Below are 20,828 nucleotides of genomic sequence, written 5' to 3'. Positions count from 1 at the left end.
AGGAGCTGGGGGGGGCTCACGGACCCCATCCTGAGCTGCTGCCCCCCCCGTTCCGCACCCCCATCACCACCAGCCCCGTCTCAGAGCCCCCCCCTCAGCCCCTGGTGCCCCCCCCAGCCCCATTTCCCCACCCTTCAGCCCCCCCCCGCCCCGTTCTGCCCCCCCATCACCCTCAGCCCCTGGTGCCCCCAGCCCCCCTGAGCTGCCCCCAGCCCCATTGCCCCATCCCAGTGCCCCCCCCCCAATTCTGCCCCCCCCAGCCCCATTTCTCCATCCCAGTGCCCCCCCCATCCCCATTGCCCTATCCCAGATTCCCCCCCCGCCCCATTTGCCCCCCCAAGCCCCCCTGCCCTGTATCTGCCACCCCTGTTCTGCCCCCCCCGTGTCCCCCAACCCCAAATGCCCCCCCCCCAGGCCCACCCCCGCCCCATTCCTCACTTCCCCAACCCAGAGCCCCCCTCCCAAGCCCTCGGTGCACCCCCCCAGCCCCATTTCCCCACCCCAGAGCCCCCCCCCACCCATTCTGCCCCCCCCAGCCCCATTACCCCATCCCAGAGCCCCCCCCCAAAATTTCTGCCCCCCCAATTTGCCCCCCCAGCCCCATTTCTCCCCCCCCTTCAGCCCCCCCCGGCCCCATTCTGCCCCCCCAGGCCCCATTTACCCCCCCCCATCCCCCTGTGCCCCCCCCGCCCCTTTTTGCCCCCCCCATTTGCCCCCAGCCCCCTTTTACCCCTTCCCCCCCGCCCCCCCCGCACCGGCCCCGCCGCCGCGCGAACTCTCCCGCGCGAAGCGCGTGGCCACGCCCCTGGTCACGCCCCTAACCCCGCCTCCGGCCCGCCGCGGAGGCTGATGGGAGTTGTAGTCCCGCGGCGGTGCCGCGTCACCGCGCCGGGCCCTAAGGGAGCGTCCGCCGTGAGCCGCCCCTGCACCGAGCGTGAGGGGGGGCGCGGGGAGGCCGCGCGCTGAGAGGGTTCGGAAATGCGCCACGGTCCCTAACCTTAAAGCCCGCCCCTTCCTCCTCCTGACTGGCCGCGGGGGCAGCGCCGCGCGCGGCGATTGGCCAAGGGGGAGGCGGCGCGGCCGCTGATTGGCCGGGCGGCGGCGGAAGGAGCTGGCTGCCGGCGGGAGGGGAGCCCTAAGGAGGAGGGGAGGGGGGGGGGCAAGATGGCGGCGGTGCTGGAGGTGGAGGTCGGCGGGCCTGGCGAGCGCGACGGGGAGGAGGTGGGGGGAGACTGGGAGGGACTGGGATGAACTGGGAGGGACTGGGGGTGGGAGTTCTGCCCTCTGGGGGCCGGGCCCGGGCTGCACGGAGGGGCTGGGGGCGCCTCAGCCCTGGGGGCGGCCTGGGCCGGGGGCTGGGGGGGGCTCTGAGGGGCTTGGGGGGGGCTGGGGGAGGGTTTGGCGGCGATTTGGGGGCTCTGGGGGGGATTTGGGGGCGATCTGGGGGCTGTAGAGGGGATTTTGGGGGGATTTGGGGGCTCTGGGGGGGATTTGGGGGAGATTTGGGGGATTTGGAGGGGCTGTGTGGGATTTGGGGGCGATTTGGGGAGATTTGGGGGCGATTTGGAGGATTTAGGGGGGAATTTGGGCAATTTGGGGGCGATTTGGGGGATCTGGGGGGGATTTGTGGGGGCTCAGCCCCGTGCTGAGGCTCCCCCCTGGCTGTCCCCATGGCCCCGGGCTCTGCTCGCTCAGCAGGGCAGGGGCTGAAGGGCTGAGGGGGTGGGGGGCCGGGGGGGCTCCCCCTCAGGCTTTGCCCTGAAGCTGGTGGCTGGGAGGTGGCGGCAGGCAGGGAGCGGCTCCCACCTGTTATAAATGGATCAGGATTCAAATTAGGATTAAATAAAAAAATATATATATATATTTATTTATTAGCCTGCGTGCTCCCCACACGGCTGCCCGAGGAGCTGTGGCAGCGGGACCCAGCCTCGGACCCAGCGCCCTCACACCTCACAGCCCCCCTGCAGCGTGTCCAGGCAGCTGCCATTCGCTCTGTCAGGCAGCTCCTGCCACGGGGACCGGGCTTTCCGAGAGCCTCAGCGAGCTGCTGGGTGCTGGAGGAGCCTGCTGCCTGCACAAACTGCTGGGCTGCGCTCCTCAGGAGCGAGGCTCCTGGCAGGAAGGGCTCAGGGAGGGCGCTGGGCTCTGCTAGAGGTGCCACGGAGAGCAGGCAGCTGATAAGGAGGCAGACGGAAGGAGGCACACCGAGGGCTGCTCCTGTCCCTGGGCTCCCTCCCACAAAGTCCACGTCTGCAGGCGGCTGGGGACAGCCCAGGGCTGGGCCTGGGGTGCTTCAGGGAGCTGGCCCTCGGGAAGCGCTGCTCCTGCTGTCGGGCTCAGCCTCCTGCTCCCAAACCTCTCCTCTGTTCGTGGATAAAGGGGCACGGAGCTGCTACACCCGCAGCTGAGCTCAGGAGAGGTGAAATACCCCCCATATCCATGTGCCTGCTGCTTCCCCAAGCCTTGGTGGGTGCTGGGGTCGGCAGCTCCGGGCTCTGCAGCCCCGGTGTAACGGGGTCAGGGCCCTGCACCGCGTCCCCTTCCAGGGCAGTAGCTGCTGGGTGTCTCAGTGAAGGTTTCATGGTGTTTCTGGGGAGTCAGCCCCCGCTGGAAGCAGGATTTTAACCGGAATCCATCGCTCACAGCCTTGTAAACAGGGGGTCCTGGTGTTTGCTTTCAGCTTCTGGCCCTGCGCTCCCCTCCCGAGGTGTCAGAGCCCGGGCAGTGAGAAGCTGCCACAGCACCACCACAACCCGGGGAGCTCGAGCTGGACTCTGCAGACCCAAATTTCACATCTCCACCAATTTCCCATCTGCCCGAGCCTCTCAGCACCCTTGGGATGTGCCTCCTGCGGGTGTTGCTCGGGGTGAAGCACAGCAGCACCACTCGGGCTGCGCTTTCCCTGCCTGCTGTCCCCGGGGTGTGATTAGGGGCCGCGGGGGGAGCGGGGCAGCTGCTGGGGCTGCGATCAGCACAGCAGCCACCAGCAGAGCAGCGTGGCCCCACTGGGACAGGCGGCGTGAAGTCAGAGCTGCAGGGTTTTGTGTGCTCCGTGCTCGTATCAAGGCTGAGACGTGTCCTGTGCAGCCTGGAAGCCTCCCCGGAGCTGTCTGGGTGAAAATCTGCAGCCCTGGGGGAGAGCTGAGCCACCTCTGACTGCTGGGCTGTCCCTCCTAAAGGTTTGGGGTTTTGGAAATGTCCCTGAGTGCTCGAGGAGGGGCCGTGCCGTGGCTCAGGGGCTGCAGAAGCCAGACACAGCCCCATGGTGACGGGCAGGGAGCTGCACGGTGCTGCTGCTGCCTCTCTGCTGCTCGGGGGAAGGAGGCAGAGGGGGTTGGAGGCTGGGGCTGCTGCTCCCGGCCTCCAGCTGCTGATCTTTTCTTTGTCTTTTTCTGTCTCCTCAGGTCGACCTCTCGCACTTGTCCCCCGAGGAGAGATGGAGGTGAGTTGGGGTTGTAAGGAGAGCCCGTGCTGGGCGCTGCCAGCAGCTCCAGAGTCTGTGGACAGCCTTCCCCAGGCAGTGCCTTTTGCAGGGACCTGGTTTGGTTTTTGGCTCTTCTGCCTTTTCCCTCGGCCGAGCCAGTTTCGGTCAGCCCCGTGCTGCAGAGCCCACAGGTCGGGTCTCCTCTCAGCTTTATGGAAGATTTCTGAAGATCAGAGAATTGCCATATTCGTTGTGTTTAGGTTTATTTTCCGACTTGGATTTTTTTTTTATATAACTTTAGATTTTTTTTTTCCAACTTGGGCTTAACTTCCAGCCTTAAGCTGCAGCTTAACTTTTCAGCTTTTGAGACTTACGGCTTCGTGAGCTTTCCAACTTGCACTTAACTTTCAGCCTCAGGCCACGGGGTAAGGACGTTGTGCCTTGGCTTGCGGCCAGGCAGCAGCACTGAGAGCAAAGGAACCGCAGGGGTCAGCAGAGGGCCGGCTGTGGCAGCCTCTCCTGGCTTTCCAGAGGAGCTGGGATGGGGCAGAGGGAGGAAGCTGCGTGCTGGGGGCTGAGCAGGACCGGGGAAGGTTTGGGCTCTGTCTCAGTGACAGCACACACTTCGGCTGGTGCTGCTGCGTGGGGTGACACACCTTGGGTCCTGTGCAGCAGCGTGACACCTCAGCCGTGTTCACAGCACCGTGAGCTGGGTGTCGTGGTGCAAACCAGCTGCTTTTAGGGACATTTTTAATTTCTTTCTCCCCGGGATGGCAGCGCAGCACCCGTACCCCTGCGTTCCTTAACGCCTCCCTCCAGTGCAGTCCTCCTGGCTCTCCTGCTCATCTGCTGTCCCTGCACACCCCTCAGTCACCCTCTCGCTGTCCTTGCAGGGTGGAACACGCCCGGATGCACGCCAAGCACCGCGGTCACGAGGCCATGCACGCCGAGATGGTCCTCATCCTGATCGCCACGCTGGTGGTGGCGCAGCTGCTGCTGGTGCAGTGGAAGCAGAGGCACCCCCGCTCCTACAACGTGAGTGTCCCCGGCTGCTGGGAAGCACGGCCGTGCTGTGCTCCTGCTGTCTGGTGCTGAAACGCCCTCGGCTGCCCGGCAGCCAGAGGGATTCCTGCTGGGGATGAGGGTGAACGCGTCTGGAGGCCTCAAGCCTCTGGTGTGAGCGCTCTCAGTGACACACGGTGTCCCCGAGCAGCCCTGCTGCTTTCCCCGATGCTGGTGCCCTGTGTCAGCTCGCCAGAAAGGCTGCGGGGCTGTGCCTGCACCAGGAAACAAACCCCACCTGGTTTTCTGTAAAGAACATTTCCAGGCAGTGCCCCTAATCCTCTGTGAAACCAAAACCGGGCCCGTGTGCCTGCACAAAGCTGCACGGCGGTGGGTCTGCTCTGGGGACATTTGGCAGGGCAGAGACGAGCCCGAAACTCGGTGCTGTGCCAGTCTCCTTGCTTAACCCATGCCTGAGGGGCTGTGGATAAAATGCTGGGAACCCTGAAGAGGCAGAGGTTTGTGTAGCCCTGCTACAAGATCTGGTTGTGCAGATGAGCTCCCTGTGCCTCTTTTCTCATCAGTGTTCCTTCCTCCTTTGCTGTCACAGACACCTTGCTGCCCGCCAGCTGTCAGACTCCCTTCAGCCAGGCTCTGAGCCTGTTCCCTGCGTGCTGGCGGCCGCCAGCCCAAATTCCTGAGCTCCCTGACACCGCTCAGTGCCCCTTGATGCCAGCACGAGCGAGGCTGCCAGAGCCACGGGGGTGTTTCTGATGCCTGACGAGCAGCGAGCCAGCGTAACACACCTCTCCTCCCTTCCCACAGATGGTGACCCTGTTCCAGATGTGGGTGGTGCCCCTGTACTTCACGGTGAAGCTGTACTGGTGGCGCTTCTTGGTCATCTGGGTGCTCTTCTCAGCCGTCACAGCTTTCGTCACCTTCAGGGCAACCCGAAAACCTCTGGTACAGACGACACCCAGGTTAGTGGGAGCGTTTCTGGGAAGTGTCCCCGGCCTGAGGGCAGCATCACAAAGAGCCCTTTGGTGATTCCCTGCTACAAACCACGGCCTCAAACTCTGCAGTTGGCCCTGTTCAGGCAGTGCAGCACCTCAGGGGCTTTCACTCAGGGTGTGAGTTACCCTGCTGGAGGCTCTCTGTGGAGCTGCCACCCTCAGATCCCTGTCTTGTCGGGGCGGGCGGTGGGCAGGCAGGTCCCTGCGATGCCCCAGGGCATCTGGCAGTCTCACTGAGTGCATTCCCAGCATGACACTCACTTGCTTGAGGCCATCGGGGATCTGGAGGTTTCTCATTTGGAAGTGCAGACTGTGAGCTGCCGTGGCAGCAGCAGATCTGTGGCCTGAGCTGGAACTTGAAGCCTCTGTTTGCCCACGTGTGGGGGGTTGAAACATCCGACGTGGGAACGTGAAACTCGATAGGTGCTCGAGGCAGCTCCAGGCGGGAGAAACAAAGCCACCTAATTCTTGTTTTGCATTTTTACAGGCTGGTTTATAAATGGTTCCTACTAATATACAAGATCAGCTACGCCACTGGAATCGTCGGGTACATGGCCGTGATGTTCACGCTCTTTGGTCTTAATTTATTGTTCAGGTGAGCGAATCCTCGGGGCCCTGTTCCCAGGGCAGGGGCTGTGACAGGCCAGGGGAAGGAGGCGTTGGCTGGGATTCCAGAGAAACACTCACCTGGCAGCCTGACTGATGTGGCAGGAGGCCAGAGAGACTTTCAGGGTGTCCTCTCCCTGCATGGTTGTGGTGCTGAGGGCCTTACCCCGAGCCATCCTCCGTTTCAGAGAGATCAATTCCTTCTGGAACAATGCACAGGGCTGGAAACTGCCTGCAGGGCTGTGGAGGTGTTAAAAGGGGGCTTATGTGGAGCTGATCTGGTGCATGATAGAGCTGGGGGAGAGTTGCTCGTTTCAGGGGCAGGTGAGGGAGATGGGTGACAGCTATGAGCTGGGATAGGGCCCCCACAGCTCGCTGGGGACGAAGCAGGTGAAGTGCCCCAAAGGCAGGGGCTGGCTCCGTGCCTGGAGGCACGCAGACAGCTCTGCAGGGGGCTGGTGGCGGTGCCACGAGCTGACGGGCTGTGACAGCTCCTGCGGTGGAGCCACGTGTGCTGCAGCACTGCTGGGCTCCTCTGGCACGCTGTCCGTGCACCCCTGCGGCTGCAGAAAAGCCCTCGATGTCGTTGGGACTCCTCTGTTGCAGAATCAAACCAGAAGATGCGATGGACTTCGGCATCTCCCTCCTCTTCTACGGCCTGTACTACGGGGTCCTGGAGCGGGACTTTGCCGAGATGTGTGCAGATTACATGGCCTCGACGATCGGGGTGAGTTCAGGCTGTGCTGTCCTCCCGGCCACAGTCCTGCCTGCTAACAGGAGGGCTGGGGGTGGGCTGGTTGCAGCCACAGCTTTTATTTCCCCCAAACGAGGAGGTGCAGGGAGCTCTGCCCCAGGAAGGGCTCGCTGCTCGCGCTCTGGGCCAAGGTGCCTGCGTCAGGAGGTCTCTGACGTGAGTCACTCCGGGATCCTGAGATCCTGCTTCCCTACAAACCAAGTCTGTCCCATCTCCGGGAGCACAAGACAGGACGGGTCTGCTCAGTGCCTCCAGACTGCTGACAAATATTTGTCTGTCTGAGCCTTTATACCGGGCTGAGCCTCGGGCTGTCCCTGCGGGTGCAGAGGGTGCTCACACATGCCCGTGGTGATGGCCTGAAGTCTGTGACCTGCTCACCAGAGAAAAAAGTGAACCAGAACACCTGTGGGGTGCATCGTGTTCCCTCGTGGCTCTGCTCGCCTTCCCCTTCCCCTCCCTGTGATTTCTGCTGTAACCCAGCCCCCTGGGTGCATCTTCAGCCCTTTTGTCTCTTCCCTGACCTCCCAGCTGTCACCCCTGCCTGTCCCCTGGTGTCCTGCAGCACGCTCCCACCCAGAGAGCCACGAGGGCCAAACCTGCAGTTTGGGGGGATTCCCCCAGCGTGGGGGGGTTGCAGGGAGTGGGGGGCTGCGGGGGGCTGGGGCACAAAGGGCTGTGCAGTGACCGAGCAGCGCCGTGTCCTGTTGTCACTGTTCCCTGCAGCTGGACCTATAACGAGGTTTTTAAACCCAAAAGGCTGAGGCTGGATGCCTGGAGCGCTGGCCCAGCCCTCCCTAAAGCTTAGCTGCACCGGGGGGGGTGTGGGACGTGTGCCCCCCCCCGTGACCATCTCTCCCTCTGCTCTGCCCTCCTCAGTTCTACAGCGCCTCGGGGATGCCCACCAAGCACCTCTCCGACAGCGTCTGCGCCGTCTGCGGCCAGCAGATCTTCGTGGACGTCAACGAGGAGGGGATCATCGAGAACACGTACCGCCTCTCCTGCAACCACGTGTATCCTTCTGCTCCGGGCCAGCCCCGTGCCCCTGCCCTCCTCCCAGCCCCTGCCCGGCACCAAGGGGCGCGTGTCGGGGTCGCCGGGCGGTGCTGCTGCGGTGCCAAAGGATCCTCACGGAGGGGACGTGTCGGGAGCAATCAGCAGCCCCCGTTTTCTGGCAGGGCTCTGGCTCTGTGTGCTTGGTTGAGCTCCTGCCAGCTTCCTGCCAGCCTCCTCTGTCCCAAAACTCTTCTGGCAGCGCCATGTGAGGAGCTTCCAGCGCCCTGGCAGCTGAGGGAGGTGAAGTCAGTTGCAAAAGTGGAAGTCCTGACAGCTCACAGAGCCCTGGCCGGGGGCAGGTCAGGGGTTTTTTCCAGCTGTGACTCAGCGGTGGAGCTGGGATGTTCTCTGGTACTCACTCCCTGACTCAGAGCGAGGTGGTTTCCAAAGGGCCTGAGCAAAGGTCACGGAGCTTGTTGCCTCACGCTGGGCGCTGCAGGCGGTGTGGAAACGTTTGCTGCCTCAGCAGCTGCCTGGCAGCCGTACCGGTGGGTTTACGGCCACGGGATTACACCAGGCACAGCCCTCTGCTGCGGGGGCTCTGCTGTGAGCCCCTTCCTGGGAGCCGAGGGGTTTTCTAGGAAAGCTCTGCGTTGGGCAACGCTGCCGTCCTCGCGCCACGCGGGTGCTTCCCGTGCCCTGCGTGTGGTGCGGGGGTGGCTCTGATTCCTCCGGGCGTGACAGCGGCCCCGTTTCCTCCGTGCTCCGTCCCCAGGCAGTTCCCTTAACGCGCCGCCCCCCAGCTTTCACGAGTTCTGCATCCGCGGCTGGTGCATCGTCGGGAAGAAGCAGACGTGTCCCTACTGCAAAGAGAAGGTGGATCTCAAGAGGATGTTCAGTAACCCGTATCCTTTCTCCACGGGGGAGCTGGTTCCCTGGCTCTTCTGCCCCGGAGCTGGGCACGGAGCCACGGGAGCACTGGGGGAACTGGGAGGCTGCGGGTTTGGGCGAGCCGCTGCTCCCGTGGGTGGGAGGCAGCAGCAGCCTCCCTCCTGGCGGCGTGGGGCAGCTCCTGCTCGGGCCACGCTCCCCTCCTGCCTCCCCGAGGCTCTTTAACTCTGTTCCACGCAGCTGGGAGAGGCCGCACGTGATGTACGGGCAGCTGCTGGACTGGCTGCGCTACCTGGTGGCCTGGCAGCCCGTCATCATCGGACTGGTCCAGGGCATCAACTACATCCTGGGCCTGGAGTAAGGGAGGGCGGCGGGCAGCCGCGGAGCCAGGCGAGGCCGCGGGCCGGGGGCAGAGGACAGCAGCCGGCCGGATCCGTCGCATCCCGGCCGCCCCCGAGCGCCGCGGCACCGAGGACTCGTCCCTGGGGCGACCCCCAGCCAAGCAGCAGCTCCCCGCTAGGGCCCCCCCGGGGGAGCCTGTGTTTTTTTTTTTTTTTTTTTTTAAAAGCAGTTATTTTAATGAGCGTATTTAAAACTTTCTATTGCAGACAGAAGAGACGGTTCGGCCCGCTTCCCAGCCCCGGGGCCGTGGGCTGCTCCTGCGGGAGGGAGGCTCTCGTGCTGCTGCCTCTTGGGGCCGTTCGAGTCCCTTCCATGCAGCGGGGCAGCAGGAGCAGCCCGGGCGAGGAAGGGCCGGGGCAGCGCATCGAGGTGTGGGGCTCATCTCCCTGCCAGCCGCCCTCCTGCTTCTGCAGGAGGACAGGGACAGCTCCCAGGACAGAGGGACAGCACGGAGAGGATGGAGGGACACGGGGCTGCCCTGGTGCCGTGGGCTGAGCTCTTCCCCACCAGCTCCCTGCTGCGGGTGTACGGGGAGGGAAGGAGCCGCTCCTGTGCCGCGCTGTGAGCCCGGTCCCGTCCGCTGCCCCCCAGCCTCTGCCCACCTCACCCTTTTGTACGCTCCCCTCTTTTCTATGTCCCCCTGCCTGTCCCTGTGCCCCACCAGGGCTGGTGCCGTCCTCAGCCTGCCGGGATGTGGGGCAGGGGGGGGGCTTTTCTCCCCCTGCACCCCGTTGAGTTGGTGTTTGGTGAGGCGGGCAGGGCCCCCTGGGTTTGGCACGGGGTCTTCCTCGTGCTGCAGGGATTGGGGAAGTGGCTGGCACCGTGGCACTGCCGGGGGCTGCCCGCAGGTCCTGCTGAGCCCTGGGTTTGCGTGGGGCGAAACTGCCCCACACTGTGCCAAACACACACAGTCCCAGGAACTGCTGTGGCCTGGGGATTTTCTCACCCGTCCCGCCTGTGCTGCGGCCGGGTGGTGTTTCCTCCTCCCTCCCCTGCACCGTCTGGACACAGCGGTGGCTTCTGCAGCCTCCCCCGGGCGCTGACCACCAGCCCCAGCACCCTGCGGGCACCCTGCGGGCGTTGGGACGGGGCTGGGCAGTGCTGAAGGTGCTGGGCTGCAGCCCTGGTGCCCATGGGTGCTGCGGGGAGGACGTGGGCGCGGGGCTGACCGTGGGTGGGGGGCGCCTGGCGGGCACTGGGCCCTGTCACCGCGCCAGCACTGCCCTTCCCGGAGTTGTTAATAAAAAATGCCAGAAAACTCACTGGGGTTTTAGGGGCTTTTTTTTTCCCACACCTGGTGTTTCTCTGCCTGGATCCGGCGCCTACCAGGGCTGGAGGGTTTGGGTCCCTGCTCCAGGGCAGGGGACAGAGGCCTGGGGGCTTCCCCACTCTCGCTTGTCCCCGTGCCTGTGTGCGGGGTTCCAGCCCCAGCTCTGCTCGGAGCGCTCTGTGCTTCGCTGGGGGCTCTGCTCCTGCCTCCTTAGGAGCCGAAGGGCTTTTCCGAGCCATGTCCCAGCCTCTGCTGTCCCCTGGGGCTCGGTGGTCACCTTCCTCCTCCTCCGGGACATGAGGAACAAGTGGCACTGTGCAGCTCTGAAAGCCACCTCCAAGTTGTGTCTCCCTGGGAAGCTCCGGGCATCCCCTCCTCTTCCTCCTCCTCTTCCCTGGGTGAGGAAGAGGAGCCCGGCTGCGTCCCCCAGGGACCCCCTGGGCTGGGCTTCACCTGGCGCAGGCGCCCCCACGTCCCCACCCCGCTGCCTCCTGCCCTCCTTGAGCCCAGGGGGGCTGGAGCCAGGGCGCAGGATCCCCCCCCCGGGGTGGGGAAGCCCCTTCTGCCCCCTGAGCCCTTCCCCTGGGCATCGGGGCCATCCGTGGGGTCAGTGGCCTTGGCCCTGCTTCAAACGGTGCCAGCGCCGGGGTGGGGACGCTCCCCGCTGCCTTTCGCTCTCGTTTACGGGAAAGGGAGAGGGACAGCGGGAAGGAGGCAGGCCCGGGCCGTAAAACAGGGGAAAGGGCAGGGGGGCACGGCCCCAACTGGGACCCTGCACCCCCCGGGGCTTTGCCCACCTCCCTCAGCCCAGGCCCTTCCTCGCCCCAAAGCCCCCAGCTCCACCCAGGGGGCTCAGGGCTGGGGTGGGAGCAGGGGTCTCGCACAGCCAGGCTGGTTGGGGGGCAGCTGGGGACAACGGGGGGACGCGGGGGACATCGGGCACGGGGGCGTTGGGCACGGGATCGTGGGGGACATGGGGACATTGGGCAGGGGGATATGGGATCATTGGGCAGGGGGGGCGCAGGGACATTGAGCGCGGGGTCCCGGTAAAGGAGGGGCGCGGGGATTTGGGGTCCGCGGGGATTTGGGGTCCGCGGGGATTTGGGGTCCGTGGGGATTTGGGGTCCGTGGGGCTCCGGGATGCGGGACCCGGCGCTGCCCAGCCCGGTGCGGGCGCGGCCGGGGGCGGCCCCCGGTGAGTCACGGCCGCTGCCCCATAAAGAGCCCCCGCCGGGCGCTGCCGCACGATGGCTCCGTGCGCCCGCTCCGACGGTGCGGCCGCTGCGGGACCCGGGGGGGGGCACCGGGACGGGGGGAGCCGGGACGGGGGAAAACGGGGCCGGGGGAGCCGGGGCCAAGGGAAACGGGGCCGGGGGAGCGCTCCGGTGCCCGGGAGGAGCTGCGGGGGCTCGGGGACGCCGCCCGGTGCCGTGCCCGGCTCTGGGGGCGCATCGCGGCGCTGCCGGGCGCTGAGTCCCGTTTCTGCCCGCAGCCCCCCCCGGGCTCCGTGCCCCCCTCCTGCTGCTGCCGCTGCTCTGCTGGGCCGTGGCCCCCCGCAGCACAGGTAAGTGGGGCTGTAGGGCTGGGGGGGGGCAGCCAGGACAGGCTCCTGCCTCTGTGCGCCCCCCACTCCCGTGTCCCTGCCCCCCCCCCCGTGGGACCCTGCCCTCCGTCCCGCTGTGGGGTCTGGGGGCAGCTCCTGTCCCTCACCCCGCTCCTCTCCCCCAGCAACCACGGCCCTGCAGCCCCCCCGCATCACCGCCCTGCGGATGCCGGCAGAGCCCCCCCGCATGGGTAAGTGACAGCCTGGGGACAGGGGCTGGGGGGGGCCGTGCTGAGCCCCTCACACTTGGGGGGGGAGTTGGGGGCAGCTCCTGCACCCCTGCAGCTGGGGCTTGGGGAGCCCAGCAAGGCTTTCAGGGGCTTTTGGGGTGCGGGTGAGGTAGGGGCTGTTCCCCCAGGGAGCTCTGGGGATGGCATGGGGGGACTGCACAGCAGGACCACTGCCACCCCCCCCCCGGTCCCAGCCCATCTCCCCCCCATGCACAGGCTGCAGTGTGAAGATCTCCTGCGAGGCCGTGAGCAGCCTCCCCGAGGTCACGCTGCTCTACTGGCTGGGGAACGGCTCCTTCATCGAGAAGCTGCACCCGGACGGGGCCGTGCACGAGGGGATGCTGCTGTGAGTACAGGGAGGGGGTCCCGGGGCTGGGGGGGGGCAGCTCCGGCCCTACTGGGGGTGCTGACGGGGTCTTTGCTGCTCGCCCCGCAGAGAGGAGCCGCGGGGCTCGGGGGTGGTCCTGCGCCGCGACCTCCTCTTCAGCTCCTTCAGCGCCCGGGACCTGCGCACCAACTTCACCTGCGTGGTGCTGAGCCCCGTCGGCCTCGACACCAGGAAGCTGCGATGGGGACCCCCGCAGCCGGCCCCCACCGAGAGCAGGGAACTGGGCTGAGACCGGGCTGCAGCTCGTGACGGGTGAGAGCCCCACGGCGTGGGGCAACGGCTGCCCCTGCCGCACGGGACGGGACCCTCCGTGGGCCTGGCGTGGGGGGAAAACCCCCCTGCCCCTGCCCGGAGCTGCCCCCAGCCCGGCCCTTGCTGGACCCTGGCCGGCTGCGGAGCGGGGGGCTCTCACCCTGCCCACCCCCAGGTCGGGAGGCTGCTGTGGGGGCTCTTTGCCCAGCCCCAGGGCATCGGCCCTGCTCTGATGGACACAGCCCCGCTGCGGGGCTCCTGGTGCCCCTGGCCCCCCGGCACCTGCCCGCAGCAGGTTGTGGGGCAGCAGGGATTCATTAAAGCGCATTGAGGCTGCCTGGTGTCACCTGTGGGCTGGGGGGGACACCCGCGGGGTGAGGAGGAAGGCGAGGTGCCCACGGTGCCGGCAGAGCTGGCTGAGTGCCCTGCGCTGCTCCGTGGGGCAGCCCCCGTCCGTCCCGCCTGCAGAGCCCGAATCTGGGCGCTGGGGGCTGAGGTGCCAGCCAAATCCCTGCTCCTGAGCCGCCGTGGAGGCTCCCCAGAGAGGAGCCCCCAGTGCTCCCCGTGACCTGGGGCAGCGCTCTCCAGGGTGCTCCGGGAGGGAGCTGGAGAAGACCCCCGGCTGCCACCCATGCAAAGTGCCCCCGCTGCGGGGAGCCGCAGGAACCCTCCTCGATGCCTCCATCCTCCAGCAGTGCTTTTATTTCTCTGCAAAAGCCAGGAAAAGGCTTCCTCCAGCCTCTGCTGGTGTTCTAGGGCCACCGGAGCATCCTGGGACCAGTGGCACCGCTCCTGCTGGAGCAGAAAGCATCCGGCGGAGGAAAGCGTAATCCCACAGTTTCCATTAAATGTGTTCTCACGTTTCTGCCCCGTTTTCCTTGCGGAGGTGCAGCAGCAGCATAGCTGGGTTAGAGGCATCCCACGGCTGCCAGGGCTGCGGCTGCCAAGAAGAGACTCCAGAGGTGTGGGGGTTCCCTGGGACTGCTCCTTCCTGGGGGGGAAACAGGGAGTTAATGACTGCCGGAGGGTGCCAGCACGGTGCTGGCCGTGGGAAGGGGCTGGGGGCTCTCCTCTTACCTGCGCTGAAGACACACGGCTGGGCCTTGCACCCTTTCTCTGCCAAAGAGACCAACAACATCTGTGCACCGCCCCTGGCCGTGCCACAGAGGGCCCCCACTGCAAACCCCAAGGGAGAGCAGCTGGGAGCATGCAGGGATGCGCGGGGACGACTTGGTCTGAAGGCGAGCTCCCCACCTCCCCAAGCTCCCCAAGCTCCCCAAGCTCCCCAGGCTCCCCGAGCTCCCCACACGGAGGTGTTGCCTTCACCACGAGGCTCCCCTTCCCCTCACAGAGCCGGTGGCACGGGGTCCCCGTTCCTCTGCAGCCATGGCTGGAGGAGCGCGGGGAGCACGGCGGCGCCTGCCCAGGGCTGTGCCCTGTCCCCAGCCATCTCCTGGTGGCACCCACCCTGCTGGCTGCCCGTACCCTTCACGAACTCGCAGTTGTAGGTGCTGAGCGCAGTCTGGGAGTGGAGATGGATGAAGTTTCCGTCTCTGTCACGGGTGAAGTTGGTGACCTTGAAGACCTCATAGGGTGGGATGAGGACTTCATCCTCACCAGGGTAGAAGGAGAAGTTCTTGATGGGGACACTGTAGCAGGTATCCAAAAAGAAGAAGGTGTCCCGGCCAAAGGACTCAGCAACCTTCTTCTGGAGGGAGGCGGAGGTGAACTGGCCGAAGCGGACGGTCTGGTGGAGCTGGGCTGTGAAGCGGGTGCCTTTGATGCCGCGGTAGACGCGGTGGCAGCTGTTGCCCTGGGCCTCCCTCAGGGTGTGCAGGGCCTTGGTCAGGAGGAAATGCAGCGTCTTGAAGGGGAAGGACTGGAGGTAGTGCTCGCGGGAGCGCCCGCCCTCGCGCACGGCGGTGTTGAACTGCTTGTAGAGTCCCCTCTCGGCTGTGTACGCCAGCACGGCCACCGCCTGCTCCTGCCGCAGCACCTGCGGGCGGGCGGCGCGGCCCCATCGATTCCTCCACTCCGTCACTGCGCCCCTCCAGCCCTCCGCGTAGTCAGGGTTGGCGAACTCGGTGCGGTTCAGCTCCTCCAGCTCCTTCTCCATCATGCGGCTGCAGCCCTGGTACTGGTCATCAAAGGAGCTGAGGACCATGTCCATCGCCACCTCCTTGATGGCGTTGAGGTCTCGCCTGCTGACAGTGGCTGCGGTGCCAAACAGGGTGCTGGCCAGCAGCACCCAGCCCAGGGCGAGCTGCTCCATGCACAGAAGGACCCCGGTGCCCGGCTGCAGACCCCCAGGTGCCCCCCGGCCCGGTCCCAGCAGCCCTGGAGCTGCAGCGTGTTGTTACCTCTGCTCTGCTCGGTGCGCAGGACACTCGAGCTGCCTGTTGTGGCTTTTTATAGCAACCCCTGCCTGCGTCCCATGGGCTATTTATATGCTGGCCCCCCATGACCGCCCAGAATAGCTGCTGCTGCCCCGTTGGTGCAAGTGTCTGCAGGGACACCATCAGGAAATCCCCTTTAGCAGTTCCCCTTGCTTTAGTGTTAGTACGGGTCCCGGTCCCACAGGTGTTTGTGGTGGTTTCGCCCTGATGGACAGCCAAACGCCACCACAGCCGCTCTCACAAATGGCTTTGCCTTTTCCCAAGGCAGGAGCAACCCATCTGCCTTCCCCAGGCGCTTCCCTCCAGCACAACGAGGACTTCCCACAGTGTGCAGGGGCCTTGAGCAGGGCCTGGATGGCTGTCAGACCCTCTGCTACTAACCAGCCAAGTGGCTTCTGCTAAATTTGCACCCCAGTGTTTCCATGCCCCAGCACCCAGTGCCTGTAGCACAGGCTTTTAACCATCCCTTACACCTTCCAACCTCTCCAGGGGCTCGTGGGTGACCGGGATGTGATACACCCAGTCCATGCCATGCCTCTTGGCCTAGGGGGCTACAAGGTTATTCCAGAGGTGACTCCCATTGCAGGGCTCGATTCTCTTGGGTGTACCGTGACGCCATAGACCTTGTCTTTCCAGGCCCAAGATGGTGTTTGGGCAGTGGCATGGTTTACCAGGTGTGTTTCCAGCCACCCAGTAGTTGCTGCTACTGTGGTGAGTATGTACCATTTGCCTTGGTGGGTTGGTAGTAATGGTCCGCTTGCTCGGGTGACTTGGAGGGGTGCCTTCCCTTCACACCCAGCAGGAGTTGCCTCCAAAGGCTTTGTCACTGCCCTCTTCCCAAGAGAGGGATCCCAGCTGCTTGGCTTCCTGCCCTACAACTCCAGGCTACTGGCACCATTACACCAGCGTTGGAGAAGCTGGGAGACAATCACAGAAGTGTAGGGGTTGGAGGTGACCTCAGGAGATCATCGGGTCCAACCCCCTGCCAAAGCAGTTCCCTAGAGCAGGCTGCCCAGGTGGGCGTCCAGACAGGGACAGGCCTTGAATATCCCCAGAGAAGGAGACCCCACAGCCTCCCTGGGCAGCCTGTCCCAGAGCTCCGTCACCCTCACCATGAAGAAGTTCTTTCGTGTGTTGGTGCGGAACTGCCTGGGCTCCATTTTGTGGCCACTGCCCCTTGTCCTGTCCCCACAGACCACTGGAAAGAGGTTGGCCAAATCCCTCTGTCTCCCACCCCTCAGGTATTTATACACATTGAGGAGATCCCCTCTCAGTCCTCTCTTCTCCAGGCTGACCAGACCCAGGTCTCTCAGCCTCTCCTCACAGGGAAGATGCTCCAGGCCCCGTTTCATCTTTGTGGCCCTCCGCTGGACTCTTTCCAGGAGATCCCTGTCTTTTTTGTACCGGGGAGCCCAGAACTGGACCCAGTACTCCAGGTGAGGCCTGACCAGGGCAGAGCAGAGGGGGAGGATCACCTGCCTTGACCTGCTGGCCCACTCAGATGCTCCTGAACCACTCCCTCGTCAACCAGAGAGGAGATCTCCACTTCCCAGCATCTTTCTCCTCCCTCCAGGGTCCAGGAGTCCCGTGGGGGAAGTCTTTGAAGCAGAGACCGAAGCAAAGAAGGCATTCAGTATCTCCACCTTCTCAGTGTTCCCTGTTACCAGGACACCCCCCTTGTTCAGCAGGGGACCCACATTATCTCTAGTCTTTCTTTTACTGTTTACGTAATTTAAAAAATCAAACAAACAACAACAACAACAAACTTATTATCCTTTATCTCTTTTGCAAGCTTCACCTCCAGGTGGGCTTTAGCCTTCCTTGTCGCATCCCTGCAGGCCCTGACAACACTTCTATACTCCTCCCAAGAGGACAGGCCCTTTTTCCACATTTCTTAGCCCTTTCTCTTCCTTTTGATCATACCAATGAGCTCCTTGCTCACCCATGCAGGTTTCCTGCTCTCCTTCCCCAATTTCCTACTCTTCGGGATGCACCGATCCTGAGCTTGGAAGAAGTGCTGTTTAAATGTAGCCCAGCTCTCACAAGCACCCTTGCCTTCTAGCAACCCAGCTCACGAGATACCCCCAAGTAGGTCCTGGAAGAGGTCAAAGTTGGCTCTCCGAAAGTTGGGGTAGCAATCCTGCTTTTTGCCTTACTTCTTCCACCAAGTTCCATCTTGAACTCCACCATCTCAGGGTCGCTGCATCCCAAGCTGCCCCCGACAATATGCTCACCTGGACAATGGCTGAAATCCCTTCATACAGCTCGCCCAGGAATAGGGAATCCGGTGATTCTGACTTGTTTATGATTTCTGTCTCGTCTTCCTCCTTTTTTATTTTTTTTTTTCTGTGATGTCCCTGCTGTAGATATTAGCCTGTCGCTTCTATTTCTGCTTCTCCCTACCAGAACCTCTTTGGAGCAGCTTCTTCCCTTACTAAAGGAGCTGACTTCCTCTTCGATTGTTTCATCTTGACTAAAGGGGTGACTGCTACTGTTGAGAGCTGGCCCTGTGGTTCAACCATGTCTGTTATCGGGTCATCAGACCCAGAGCCCTCCGGTTCCCCTTGAGGGTGCTGGGCAGCACCAACCACCCTTTGGTAGGGCAAGCCATGCCCCAGCACACCGCAGCCAGCTGGAGGGAGTTCTCGAGCATTGCCAGGGCGGGGCATACGTCTGCCAAAATTTCTACCAGTTGTTTAGGCTTTCACCTTTGTCCAGGGGTGAAGTTCAAAACCACCAGAAGACACAGCCGTGACAGGTACCTGCTCGTATCCTCCCACACACCCTGCCACCTATCAACACACTGCCTGGGGGCAGATTCCTGAGTGATATTCATAACTAATTGTTTAACCTTAGGAAAAAAAAACAAATGTGCTCTGGACACCTAGCAGGATTATGTTGGTTACCCACAGACATGCAAAGTACTCAAAAGCTACTGTAATTAGCCTACAGGGACAGGAGGAGGAGGTACCATTCCTTATATCCTCCACCAATTCACATCCAGAGGAGATAAAAAGAGAGAAACGTTGTTGATGTTCTCCAGGAGATAGTTCCAAAGGTACAGAGGTGACCACAATGCAGGGCCTGAATACCAGATGTGGTGCAAGGCCAGTGCTTTTGTGGTGGTTTTACCCTGCTGGGCAGCTGAGCTCCACCACAGCTACTCCTCCACTCCTCCTCAAAGGGAAAGGGGGAGAAAATACTATGAAAAGGGCTCAAGGACTGAGATGAGAATAGGGAGATCACTCAACTGTTATTGTCATGGACAAAACAGACTCAGAACAGGGAGATTAATAAAATTGATTACTAACAAGACAGAGCAGTTAGAAAACAAACAAACAAACAAACAAACAAACAACAAACTCCAACACTTTCCTCCCATCCACCCCCTTCCATATCCTCCCCCCCGAGCAGTGCAGGGGAACGGGCAATGGGGGCTGCGGTCAGTCCCTGGCGCTTCATCCCCGCCGCCCCTCATGGTCCCTCTGTGCCCCTGCTCCCCGTGGGGTCCCTCCCATGGATGCCGTCCTTCCCAAACTGATCCTTCAGGGCCTTCAAGAACTGCTCCCACACGGCTCCGTCCCACGGGGTCCATCCCCCAGTCCCAAACTGCTCCAGCACGGGGCCCCCATGCGTGGGTGGCAGCTCCCCCCAGACCCCCTCCACCTGCTCCACCGGGGGCTCCTCCACCCATGGGGGGGCTGCAGCGTGGAGATCTGCTCCGTGTGGGACCCATGGGTGCAGGGGGACAGCCTGCTCCTCCAGGGGCCTCTCCACAGGCCGCAGGGGAACTTGTGCTCTGGTTGATGGAGCACCTCCTGCCTCCTGCTGCACTGACCTTATCAGAGAGGCCACCTCAGCAGCCCCCCACTACCAAGACCTTGCCAATACAGATTTACAGAACAGCAAACTGAAAAAACAAAAAAACACATGCAGCTTTTAACAAGCCCTCAGATGTGATAAATAGCAAAAGAGAGAACACGGCACAGGATCACGCAGCATCACACTGAAATTTATTAAGAGCAAACCAGACAAGATTGTGGGCAGCAAATCAACAAATGTGTTCGACAAATATTGTAATACACAATAAATGTTTGTTCATTGTCTTTTGTATTATAAAAACAAGGAGTTCTGTTTGAGGAGCGGGAGTTGCGAAAGCTCCCTGCTGAAGTAAGGAGCTGTATAATACTTGGCTAGACACTATGAAAATTCTTTTTCTTAATGTAACAAAAAAGAGAACCCCCTCCCCTTCTCTCCTTCTGCATCTCAGTTGCCTCTTTTGTTCAAAGACACTGCTGCAAAGCTCATGGAACCATCTCCTGATAAGTTGCTAACCTAGTGTATCAACATCCTGCCTTCCTGTCTCACGCTGGGCCAACATGACCAAATAAAAAAAGAAGTTGAACCACAACGCTGAGGAAGACTACGGCCTTCATCTTCACGACCACCAGAGGGACAGAGACGACCCCCTAGCAACAGTGCGCGCAGTCGCAGAATATACCAGGATGTGCTGCGTAATCCCAGAATTACCAAGATATAAAAAGGGACCCTGGTGGGGGTGAGGTGCGCGCCGTTGGCGGAGCTGAGACTCCCCGGCCACCCAGCGCTGTTTTGCTTGCTGTTGCTTACTCAATAAATTCCTTTCTATTATTAATGCAATGCTCTCTGAAAATTAATTAAGGGGGCAACTTATAACAAATATGATCATTGTAAGCTCCTCTGAAGCACTCTGGTCAAATTTCTTGTCATCTCCACCCCCTGAGCCTCTCAATGGATGCCAAAAGGCTGCCGTGGTTTCACATCAATGTCTAACTAAAAACCACAACTGCTCTCTCATTGCTCCTCAGAGACAGAGGGGAGGCAGAAAGGATGACCCAAAAGAAAAAGGTTAAGGGGTTGAGAGAAGGATAATGGAAATACAAAATAAAAAGAAAAGAAAAAGAAAAAAAAAAGCCAATCCACACGGAAGCAAAGAGAAAGCAGTTACTCTCCACTGCCCATCAGCAAGCAAGGTCAGCCACATCTTGGGAAGCAGGGCCCCAGTACACATATCTTGTTTGGGAGGAAAAACCTCTCTCAATTACTTTCCAATGGTCTTGGGAATCCAGAGAGATCCCGGTCTCTTGGAAGATGGCAAATGTGGTTCCAGTTTTCAGCAAGAGCGAGAGAGAAGACCCTGGTAACGACAGACCTGTCAGTCTCATTTCAGTGCCTGGTAAAATCATGGAGAAAATTATCCCAGGAGTTATTGAAAAGCACCTAAGGGACAAGGCAGTCACTGGTCATAGCAAGCAGAGGGTTCATGAGGGGAAGGCCCCGCTTAACGCACTTAATTTCCTTTCATGACAAAGTTACCCACATAGTTGACCAAGGGATGGCAGCTGATGAAATCTTTTTGTATTTCGGCAAAGCGTTTGATAGGGTTTCTCAAAGTATCCCTCAGGACTAAATGTGCAGCTCACAGCTAGACAGGTACCTAATGTGATGGGTGAACAACTGGCTGGTGGGTCAGGCTCCAAGGGTGCTAGTAAATGGGGTTACATCAGGTTGACGTCGGCAGTTACTCGTGGGGTTCCCCAGGGCTGTTTTGGGGCCAGTTTTTGT

General features: G+C 62.0%; 3 protein-coding genes across 4 annotated transcripts; 2 read left to right on the top strand and 1 right to left on the bottom strand.

Annotated features, from left to right (window-relative positions):
- Positions 1 to 1,164: 1,164 nt before the first annotated feature.
- Positions 1,165 to 10,338, top strand: RNF121 (ring finger protein 121; the record flags this gene model as incomplete). The annotated part of the gene is made up of 9 exons (XM_082753498.1): positions 1,165 to 1,221; positions 3,405 to 3,442; positions 4,318 to 4,459; positions 5,252 to 5,406; positions 5,927 to 6,034; positions 6,652 to 6,772; positions 7,676 to 7,809; positions 8,596 to 8,697; positions 8,924 to 10,338. 9 exons carry the CDS (start codon positions 1,165 to 1,167, stop codon positions 9,042 to 9,044), a joined length of 978 nt encoding a protein of 325 aa, XP_082609624.1. The 3' UTR covers positions 9,045 to 10,338.
- A 1,395-nt stretch (positions 10,339 to 11,733) lies between these two features.
- Positions 11,734 to 13,671, top strand: IL18BP (interleukin 18 binding protein). 2 transcript variants are annotated; one of them, XM_082753950.1, is made up of 5 exons: positions 11,734 to 11,919; positions 12,084 to 12,149; positions 12,405 to 12,534; positions 12,625 to 12,828; positions 13,585 to 13,671. In XM_082753950.1, exons 2-4 carry the CDS (start codon positions 12,125 to 12,127, stop codon positions 12,803 to 12,805), a joined length of 336 nt encoding a protein of 111 aa, XP_082610076.1. In that variant the 5' UTR covers positions 11,734 to 11,919; positions 12,084 to 12,124; the 3' UTR covers positions 12,806 to 12,828; positions 13,585 to 13,671. The 2 variants fall into 2 exon arrangements, with proteins under 2 accessions (XP_082610076.1, XP_082610075.1); XM_082753949.1 differs by lacking the exon at positions 13,585 to 13,671 and having other exon boundaries at positions 12,625 to 13,073.
- On the bottom strand, positions 13,248 to 15,171 carry LOC309875012 (erythroblast NAD(P)(+)--arginine ADP-ribosyltransferase-like). The gene is made up of 3 exons (XM_082753935.1): positions 14,314 to 15,171; positions 13,906 to 13,944; positions 13,248 to 13,819 (listed from the first exon to the last, which is right to left on the bottom strand). The coding sequence occupies exons 1-3, from the start codon at positions 15,098 to 15,100 to the stop codon at positions 13,737 to 13,739; spliced, it is 909 nt and encodes a 302-aa protein (XP_082610061.1). The 5' UTR covers positions 15,101 to 15,171; the 3' UTR covers positions 13,248 to 13,736.
- Positions 15,172 to 20,828: the final 5,657 nt, after the last annotated feature.

The sequence above is a fragment of the Aythya marila genome, assembly GCF_965140915.1.
Source record: "Aythya marila genome assembly, chromosome: 1".
NCBI classification, from domain to species: domain Eukaryota; kingdom Metazoa; phylum Chordata; class Aves; order Anseriformes; family Anatidae; genus Aythya; species Aythya marila.
This window is presented reverse-complemented; position numbering and strand designations above follow the sequence as displayed.